This window comes from Cryptotermes secundus, unplaced genomic scaffold, assembly GCF_002891405.2.
Source record: "Cryptotermes secundus unplaced genomic scaffold, Csec_1.0 scaffold294, whole genome shotgun sequence".
In the NCBI taxonomy this organism is placed as follows: domain Eukaryota; kingdom Metazoa; phylum Arthropoda; class Insecta; order Blattodea; family Kalotermitidae; genus Cryptotermes; species Cryptotermes secundus.
Window position 1 is genome coordinate 25,412 of NW_019741975.1, and position 10,600 is coordinate 36,011.

Genomic DNA, 10,600 nt, shown 5'->3' on the forward strand with positions numbered 1-10,600 from the left:
AGAGATCTAACTATCAGTACATTAGAATTAGAATAGAATAATTACAAAATAAACAAAGTTAACCTTCATGATTGCTATCTGTGATGTGAATATCATTTATAAATCTATTGTAATCCATCCTTTAGTGGTTTACTTTATGTTGTTTTCATTTTAATACTGTTATTTAACTTCATAATTACAATTTTATTTCAGTCACAACCCTGTGGACACATTATGTTTCTTATTACAAGTGTTCACACACACAAAATGTAAATACAGAGTTTATTTTTTCCGCATTTTTAAAAAAGTTTCAAACAGACAAATTAGGGTATGCTGTTTACACTCACAATCCATCCTATTTAAAATATCAAGAAAAGTCTCAAAATGTTATGTCAGAACTATGATTTTACTGACACGACAAGATACTCAACACATCATTCACGAACACTGTTACATGTTCAAATCATTGACACTATGTACATGTTATGTATGACTCATTCCAGTGTGTATGATACACTGAATAACGGAAATAATTTATTTCTCAGCATGTTATGTAATGGTCCCTCACTTATTATCCAATTCAGATTTACACAAGAGCCTCCAGTCTATAACTCCTGCTTCCATTCGCAAAATTTCAAAGCAAGCTGGAAACATTCGCTGGTTAATAAAATACAGACACTACATCCACACATCACTGAAGAGTTCAATCAATCTTGACAGCAGCGTAGATCTTACGGATGAAGGCATAGGCAGCGAAGAAGCCAATAGTACCCGTAAGAAGCCAGAATGTGAGAACCATGATGCCTGTGTAGCCAAAGTATAGCAATGTGGGAATAAACTCCGTGATCTCAAGTTTGGTGACAAAGTAGAAAACGGAGTATGCAAATACATATACAGCCGATCCTCCAGAAACGATGAAGCTGCGCCACCACCAGTGGTAGTCCTGAAATACTTTCCAACATTAAAGCGCTGTTCATTTGCTACAACTACACTAATCAATGTTTAATTAGTTACTCACAGTTTACTTAATAATGCTGTTAGTAATTCAGAGTATTTGGCATCTATTGGTACAATGATTAATGAACAGTGAATTAGAAAGGATATGGAAGGAAGCAGTCATGGTATAATTTGAGTTCCTATGAAGACATTTGCCTGGAAACACCATGGAAAACAAAACACCTCAGTTAAGATAACCAGTCTCCAGCCACAGAAAATAATGAAATTTCTTGGGCTGCTGAATAATTATCAGTTTTTTGAGGAATATTTTACACCATGGAGATAGTTTCTTAGGTTTTTATTATATATGTACAAACATATGGAGACCGGTAATGGGAATTCATACATTTTTTATAAAACATGCTCCAAAATCATTACAGCTAGTGTGAGAAAAATGAAAGGGCTGTAACCTAATTTATGGCTACAGACTACATAACTCAGATATCCACAGAAAAATTATACACTTACCTCTCCACATAACTGGAAATACACCATCACAATTGAAATTTGAGAGCAAGATATCACAAGAATGATAAACACAAGGAAAAGGAAACCGAACATGTAGTAAAACTGGTTTTCCCAAATTGCCGTAAAGATGAAAAAGAGTTCAATGAAGACTGCTCCGAATGGCAATACACCTGCCATCATGGTACTGAAAGGAGAACAGACAAACACGCTTGAAAACAATATGAAATATTGAAATGAGAGAGCACTCAGTAAGAAGAAAGTTAGCGGCCTCCGTAGTCTAGGGGTAATGTTCCCACCTCATGACTCAAGGTACGCGGGTTCAAACCCACCGGATGTCATGGAATTTTTAAGGGCGGAAAAATTCAGGGAACAAGTCCTCTGGGAGGGACTTTAAGCCATGAGTCCCGTGTCGTAGCTTTACGGCACGTAAAAGAACCTCATGTCTCAAGGAGACCTCTGAGCCAAATTGAAGGACATTTCCTGCCCAACAATAATCTCTAATGCCTCTAGTAGATGGGGGAAGCATCTAGATACCGCTGAGCCAGTAGAGGCCAAACTCGCTGGCTGAGTTGGCACTGATGGCACGCACCAGTACCAGTAGGGTATAGACACTGGTAGAATATCACAGGGAGATGTACAATAGATCAAACTGGTCGCGGTGCATGGGGAAACCCACCCCCTCCAATAATAATAATAAAGAACAAAGTTATGGCAGTACCTCACAAATATTTTAAATTATGGTCTTCTGGGATTTCATGTCATACTATGTGAACTTCAACAGTCCTACACTTCCAATGAATAACCAATAGGCTCGAATGTCGATAAAGTCAGTTAGTTTATTAAGATGTTGCTTATATGGTACATGTTCACATGTTTCAGTTGTAATGACCATCATCGTCATGTGATATCATGTCATTTGGGAGGCAGATACCAGTGTTTTGGAGGAACCTGCTGCCTTGTTCTTCAGGATAGCACAAATGTTGGTAACCATCTCACTCACTCACTCACTCACTCACTCATGGAGCTGAGCCCTTCTTGAGAAGCTGCCAATTATGCAGCTACTCAAGAACTTCCCAGCATTATATGGGACCCGAAGGCTCATCACCATATCCATAAGAGCCCTCCACTGGTCCCTATCCTCAGTGCTGGTAACCATCTACCAGACAAAACAGTGTCATAACCCAGAAGACTGCAGGAAGTTGAGAGCTCTAGCTAGGACACAAAGAAGGAAAGTTAAGATTTAAATAACAGCACTTGAAATCATACATGTCTGATGTCTGCATATATTTGAAAAGTAACAATGGTAGAGAATCTTGATAGGCTTTCTGTAACTTCATGAAACAAAGTCCTTCTTGAGTACTTAACATTAACTCAGCTAGTAAAGAAGCTCCCCTGACTTTTATGAAATCCAGGTTAATTTCCGTGTTCATAAGAGTTTGCTACTGCCTCATGTTAGGCCTGCATTTTAAAAATTCATCATATTGCAAAATGAATCTCAAATATGAGTACAATCTTACCTGAGAAGTGGGTTCATGTACCACAGCTGGTCTGGTACCTGGCGAGGAATCTGATTCGTTCTTACAGGATGCTGGAAAGGCTGTTTACGGAATCCAAAATAGTAACCCAGGTATACCAGAGGCAAGGAGATGCCAAACCACATGCAGAGTAGAGATAACATGGTTCCAAATGGCACGGCACCACTAGAATGCTTTCCCCAGATGAAGAAATTGAGAAAGATGCATGTTCCAAACACAAGAGCAGGGTACAGCGTTGCTGTCTGCAAACATAACAGTTTATAAAGCCAACCTTTAAAACTGTACCTGTCTTCACTTTGGACGTAGTGGTCTCTAGGTATGAAAACAGACTCTAATTCAGACAGTCAGAGTTCTGAGTATGAACACTATTCACTTCCGTGTGGAAACATCTCTCTTCCCAGACTCCTCCTCAGACCACTACCAAACATAAAACTTTGGAAATGTAAAGAACACCAATCCTTCAACATGGTTCTGAGTCCACGTCAAGCTGCAGGTCCCTACTGACTACTGCTCACTAACAGAATCTGGCCCTTGGGTGTCTGTAACTCAGAAACAGATTCTATGCCCCTCTTTCATTGCAACAGACCATATCTGTAGGCACCAGGAACCAACAAGGGTGCGTGGTAGCATAGGTGGTTGAGGCACTATGCTACAAGCTGGAAGGTCGCAGGTTCGAGTCCTGATGAGGTCATTGCATTTTTTTTTTTCAATTTACCTAATCCTTCCAGCAGCAGTATGGCCCTTGAGTCGACTCAGCCTCTAACAGAAATGAGTACCAGGAATCTTCCTGAGCGGGTGAAGGGCGGCCGGCATGTAAAGCTGACAACTTTACTGCCATCTGTGAGCCGAATGTCTAGAAAACGTGGGAGCCTCGACATCTCACAATCCTATGGGCCTTCACATGCTGTTACAGGGATAGTTTTACTTTTCACCTTTTACCAGGGACCAACAACCACCAACTTATCTTCACTTGGGCAATATGGCTTCTAAGCTGTGGCACTGGACATATCAGTCCTGTTATACATAATATACCTACTTGGTTAAAGTCAGCAAAGCGACTGTGGAATAACATTTACACAGTGAAATCTCCAAAAAGGAGAATGAAGAAAACCTTATGCCTAGGAGACTGAACACATAGCAAATGAAGATATTACACTCAAATATCTAGTCTTGAAAGACAGGATGCTGTCCACTCTGGTTAACATCAATGCAGACCTGTAACAATTTTTATATAACTCTTTATCATGAAGAAAGCAGTCTTCTGGGATCTGGCACCGTGTATATGTGGTGTTAACCGACGTTTCGGAGGAACGTATCGCCTCCATCTTCAGGGTAGAAGAAAAAATATAAGAAATCTGCGGAGAGNCTTTATCATCATCTACAGTGTCATCATTATCCTCTTTTCCAGTATTAAGCTTACTGACACCTGTTTTGGATTTTAAAAGAAGGAATCCTTTGGCCATTTCAGATATCTTCCTAGATTTCTTCCTAATTTTCACTGATATTTCAAGACTGTCTTTGGAATTCTGTCACAGATCATCCTGTTACCGTGTTCCTTCCAAATTTACACTGATTTATAAATTATGTTCTTCGTGAGATTTATAGTTCTGTTGTGATCTCTTCAGTTCTTCTATAGTCCAAAAAGATGCATCCCACACATTCCCTCTCATGAAAAGCATTTCTCCTGATATCACTATTTTTTCTTCAACTTTACAAACTTCTTTCATCAGTTCTTATTGCCCATGAGTCACACATACCCTCACCCATGGAGCTGAGTCCCTCTTAAAAAGCTGCCAGTTGTGCAGCTACTCAAGAATTTCCCAGCATTTTATGGAACCCGATGGTTCATCTCCATGTTCACGAGAGCATATACATTTCAAACTTTCACCAGCAGAAGGCATAGCATATTCTTAAGAGTTAAGAGATATATGTAAAAATCACAGGGTGACTGCTATGATAGAATAAGATGTTTATAAGACTGTGCTGCAGAGGGCCGGATGGGCACTGCCTAGGCCTTTTTTGTATTTACATATATTTAAAAAACGTTCAAGGAATTTCCCTGTGAATCACATAAATTCTGATTCATCAAATGAATGAAAATTAGCACTGATATGAGCAAATAACATTAAAATTATGCCACTATAAATTTATATGTCTGATGTAGGCACAGTAATAAGACATTCAAATGCCAACACAAGCAGTTAATATGAGCAAGATCCGGAAAGTAAAGATACAAGTCCAGTAAAAATGTGAAGGACTGTTTTCTTTTCCAGGAATGGCAGTGCTGCCATGTGAGGTAGGAACCATATGACAGGGCAGAGTTCACCAGCCACAGTCATGGAAACGTTGTCCTGGCATTGTATGTTTAAAATTGCCGTGTCGATTCAAAATCCAGCCAAATGTGAGGTTCGTGCAGTAATTCGATTTCTTCACGTGAAAGGAGAAACTGCTGCTGAAATTCATCGCCAACTTCTTTCTTTTTACAGTGAAGATGTTATGAACAGGCAAAACGTGGCAAAATGGTGTCATGAATTTTAAGCAGGAAGAAGTGGTGTTCATGATGAAATAAGGAGTGGAAGACCATCTGTTGTCACTGATGAACTCATTCAAAAAATTGATGAAACCATTTGTGCTGACAGACGTTTAACTATCGATCAACTTCATCAACAATGCCCAGAAGTGTCAAGAACTGTTCTCCATGTCTAAGAGAGCAGGTGGGAGATTTCTACAATGCCCAAATAATGAATGAATGTATAAAGGGAGGGCCTTCTCGGCCCTTGCACCGCAACCTACAGTGATCCATAGTGACTATGTTGAAAAGTAAATAAGGGTGTCTTGCAAAAGCGCTACAAGTGAATCCAAAAAAAAAAAAAAAAATCTTTACAAATATTTTCTGGACATTATATCTTTACTTCCCGGATATCCTTTGTAAGTATGAAAGCAGCAGTATTTGTTGGCAAATAGTCCTTGAAGGTAGAAGAACCTATTATGTTATCAGTGGCTAACAATTTAAAGTTAAATGTCTTATATCATATAAACATGGTAGTACTAACCAGAAAAGCTGCTCGTTTCCATTCTCGGCCCTTCATTGTCTTATAAAGTCGAGCAGAGAAGTACCCTGCGATGAGGCCCATAAAAACATATAGGAAAATAGCAGCTGTCATGAGAGCACCCCGTGAGGCTGGAGACAGCATTCCCAACATTGCAAAAACTGTAACATGATAATAAATATAATGGACTTGTACGGCCTGTATCAGCTTTTGTTTATACTGCTGGTTAAAAACTGTTGTGGGCGAATTTAAACACCATAACGAAAAATACAGAAATTATCCTATAGGGCTAAAAACAAATTTGTCTAGAAGCAAATACAGATGAAACTATATACACAGAGTGGTTCTAAATTACTGTCGGGGTTTCCGTGACCTATAATTTTCAAACCAGAAAAAATAAAACAGAACTGCTTATGGAATAGGAAAGTGTAACCCAGAAAGTTACAAAAAAAACTCCGTGTCTTTAGTCCGCAAACCGTCCAAGCGACCGCCACTTGTTGGCAAAGATAGTGCCAACTTTAGCGGATGGAGGATGTCACGTGTTCAGCGTAATGGATTCCCACAGCCGTTAATCTCAGTTTCCTAGACTGCAGCCACTAATTTTCCATTCAAGTAGCTCCTCAGTTATCCTCACGAGGCTGAGTGGACCCTTTTTCCAGACCCACTACTTCTCAGAAAATCTGGTAGCTCCAGGAATTGAACCCGGGACCTCTGGGTCTGTAGCCAGAAACTCTGACCACTAGACCACAGAGGCGGTTCTCAGAAAGTTACACCATTGCCAAATAAAATTTTGTGTATGTGTATAGGTATATGTAAACTTCGATGTATTAATTTATGGATTAGAAAGAGCAAGAGTAACAATTGTAATATATCTCTGAAAATGACCCTGGCACTTGCTTACAGATTAATGATACATACAAATAGTGATAAGTGCCATGAAGAAAATCTGAATGCCACTGCCAATAACAGCGGCAAAGACTCGCGAATATTTTGGTGGTCGAAAGACGTCTCCATGTACAAGCTTCCAGCCAGTTTCCTCAATAGCCTCATCTGGTCCTTCATCAGCATTGTAACGCGCAATGTCACGCCTCAGTGTCCGTACCATGATCATTGTCAAAATTCCTGTCACAAAAGTGTCACATCTTAGAAAACATAAGAAGCAACAAGTGCCGCAACACTGCGGCATAGAGGATTCACGTATATCAAGCACTATGCATACTCTTACCAGACAGAAAGAACACAACCACAAGAGAATTGATGATGGAGAACCAATGAATTTGAACATCACTCATGCCAAGGTAAATGTCCCAGCGACTGGCCCAACTGACTTCCGATTTTCTCCATTCCACAGAGTACGTGAAGAACAGACGTGTTCCCGACTGCTCATTGACTAGCTGCCGCTTCGGATGGTCAGGGAACGAACATGTGTCATCATCAGAAAATGTCAGCTGTGTATAATCAATGCTCATGGCTTCAACTTCAAATCCAACAACACGGTATGTCTCCCTGAACACAAACATAATATGAAGTAACATAAAGTAATGTAGAAACAATCTATTTCACTAGCATAAAACTTAATTCAAAATTCACAATTCACAATTTATTTGCATCCATAAACTGTTACACAAGGACAATTGGACAAGTCAGTTTAAGCCATCTAAAACACTACAACTCAACAACTCTTAAAAATGTACAAAATGATACACAAGACTAAGAACAATACAACTATTTTAGGATCATTGTCCCCACGCTGAAGCTAGCAACCACAAATGACAACCCCCAACAATCCAATATAAAGCAACGCATACATTTATACCATCTATATATATCCACACATCAGATCCAACCCAAGCCACCAAACTACTGTACATCGTTACTAAAAACTCCTGCAGAGAATAAAAATAACTTTGTAATAAATAACTCTCTAATTTATTTTTAAAAACTTTAAATTTTCCACCCTTTTTAATTCAGGGGGAAAGCTGTTATGTATTTTAATTCCCATAATAATTACATTTATTTTGCAATGAACAGTGTTACATACGAATCCTGTTTTCCTTTAGTGCTTCCTTTTGCGAATGTCAGAATAATTAGCTGTGCAGGTCCTGTTCTTTTTTAGAAAGCATAAGATCTCATATATATATATATATATAAAGTTACTGTTAAAATCTTAAATTCACCAAACAGACTTCTACATGACACCCTGTTTTTCACTCCTTTAATGAACCTTAGAAATATTTTTTTTAAGACTGCATAGCCAACAATTTCCACCATTCTTCAGAGTTTCAACTTCATTGTGTAACAGGTTTCAGAGTTTAGCTGCATTATGTGCTGAAACTTTTCCATGGATATTGCAGTCACGATACTCATGCAGAACAAGACAGCAGAAGGATACAAACCAACTTATGCGTCTCACACGACAGTAATGAACCTTCAGGTTAAATAAAGGGCAGAGAATTTCTTGAGTAGCTAAGTGACTAAGTTTCTCAAGAAAGACACTGCTCCTTGGTGTTCATTAAATTAAAATTTTAGTTATATGTATGCCCAGATGGTCATCATAAATTGTTCCCTTTCATGTTTAGTGCAATACTTACTCATTATGTGTGTGATAGAGCAAGACAAGTTTGAGATGATTGTTGATATAGATAGAACCACCATCCAGTCCACCTAACCGGTAACCATGTTCATACTGAATCTCGGATGTTTCAGGATTCACAATCTTTGTAGCACACGGAAGATTATCCACCAGTCTGGAAGAGAAAAGTACAGGAATATAAAGTATCCAGTCTCTACAAGCCTCGAAACATATTTGCGCTAAATTACTGAACCACATATATCAACATGGAGGAGCTGGAGCTGGGTAGCTCGGTCGGTATAGCAACTGGCTATGGGCTGGACGACCATGGCGTCTGAGATTAAGTCCCGAGAGGGTCAAGAATTTTCTCTTCTCTGCATCTTCCATATTGGTTCTGGGGTTCACCCAACCTCCTATCCAATGGGTAGTGGCGACTCTTTCCCCGGGGGGTAAAATGGCCGGGGCGTAAAGTGGCCAGGGCATAAAGCTGACCACTCACCTCCAACTAATGCCAAGATAAAAAAAAATGTGGATCTATACATCCACTCACCTATATGCCTTCATGTGGTATAGTGGTTGATTAGTTAAGAAATTGGACAAGTTTACCTTTAACCTTTACCACATATCTATATGTATATATGAACACACACACATGTATGACAGCCCAGGGAGGAGATGGTCTGCCCCTCCCCGGGATTTTTGGAAAAATAATCAAATTTGAAGAGAAGAAAATATATCAAACATTAATAATATAAATTAAAAGTAACAAAAAATTTCTTTTATTCTGAACACTTCAAGGTGATCTGCAAAATAATCTTATGTGGCTTGAATGTAAGCCTGCAAGCAAACTTACTCATTGCCTCCCCCTTGGAGGCCTGTGTGTGTGTGTGTGTGTGTGTACACATATAGAAAACTAATTTCTGAATTTTAAGCATGTTCTAATACTCACAGATGAACAAAATATTCATGCCTGATGCGACTGGCAACCTTCTGTGAATCTTCTTCATTCCAGTTAATAGGGTTCTTGGGTGAATGACAAAGCAGACGACAATTAACACTTTCTGCCATCTGAACTTCATATGGAGTGTTGACAATTCGATCTCCACGCAGTACCTCACCTGCAAGTCATTAACTGGTTATGTTGGTAAGATACTTTCCAAATAATCATAATTATAGCTTATATTTTATGATACTTGCCTAAATTTTCAGACTTGTAAATGAATGTTCTGTTCTTTGGTAGGCAGAAAGGTAGTGAGTAGTATTCATATGGAAGTTGTGTGTGGGTACTTGTCATTTTCACGGCTTTGACATCAATCCTAGTCCCATGTTTAAACTCAACAGGAGCCACTCCAGGTACGTAAAATGCTTCCCTGACTTCCACCCATATACAAATTATGAAAAGAAGCACCTTCCACCAGCGCCACACCTACAAAGCACATGAGCAACAACTTCTGTAACAATCAAGTAAAGCTATATGTATAATAACTTCAATTCTAGCGGTTCAGCTTCCTGACAAGGCCAGCATGTTGATAAAATCCATTCCTAATGTTATATTTTAGCGTCCTGTTGCACTGATTTAAGTCCATGATTTATTTAAACCGTCTTGCAGTGCATACACTCATTTATCTCCTTCTCTCCCTCGCACTACATGTTTCGGCATAATAATGCCATCTTCAGGTGCTTACTTATCCACGCTAAATTAGTTCATTGCATGCCTTGTTCTCATATTAAAATAACTAAAATATGTATCTATCATATACATTGTCAAACGTTAAAAATATTAAAATTGTTCAGGATACCACATCGCTACGTCGCACCTCACTACGCCAGTCACGCCCATTCTCCTCTGTTGGAGCACTCCTTCACTATCTTGTGTGTGTTGTGCTTGTGTTGTGTCTTGCTTCTGTGAGTGAGTGAGTTATAACTCACTCAAAACGAAGACAGAACACACACACATACCCAGGAGGCCCAACAGTATAACACACGCAGTCACAGGAGCA

The 10,600-nt window shown here is 39.2% G+C and overlaps 1 protein-coding gene across 1 annotated transcript in view; it reads right to left on the bottom strand.

Moving 5' to 3' along the window:
- Positions 1–244: 244 nt before the first annotated feature.
- Positions 245–10,600, bottom strand: part of LOC111872847 (transmembrane 9 superfamily member 4) — a 10,724-nt gene continuing 368 nt past the window's right edge. The window contains exons 2-10 of the mRNA XM_023867050.2: positions 9,798–10,026; positions 9,550–9,718; positions 8,620–8,775; positions 7,254–7,534; positions 6,947–7,150; positions 6,032–6,189; positions 2,961–3,220; positions 1,444–1,627; positions 245–922 (exon numbers count right to left, since the gene is read on the bottom strand). Of these exons, the coding sequence (XP_023722818.1) occupies positions 683–922; positions 1,444–1,627; positions 2,961–3,220; positions 6,032–6,189; positions 6,947–7,150; positions 7,254–7,534; positions 8,620–8,775; positions 9,550–9,718; positions 9,798–10,026 (1,881 nt within the window). The 3' untranslated portion in view covers positions 245–682. The remainder of the gene's footprint in view (positions 923–1,443; positions 1,628–2,960; positions 3,221–6,031; positions 6,190–6,946; positions 7,151–7,253; positions 7,535–8,619; positions 8,776–9,549; positions 9,719–9,797; positions 10,027–10,600) is intronic.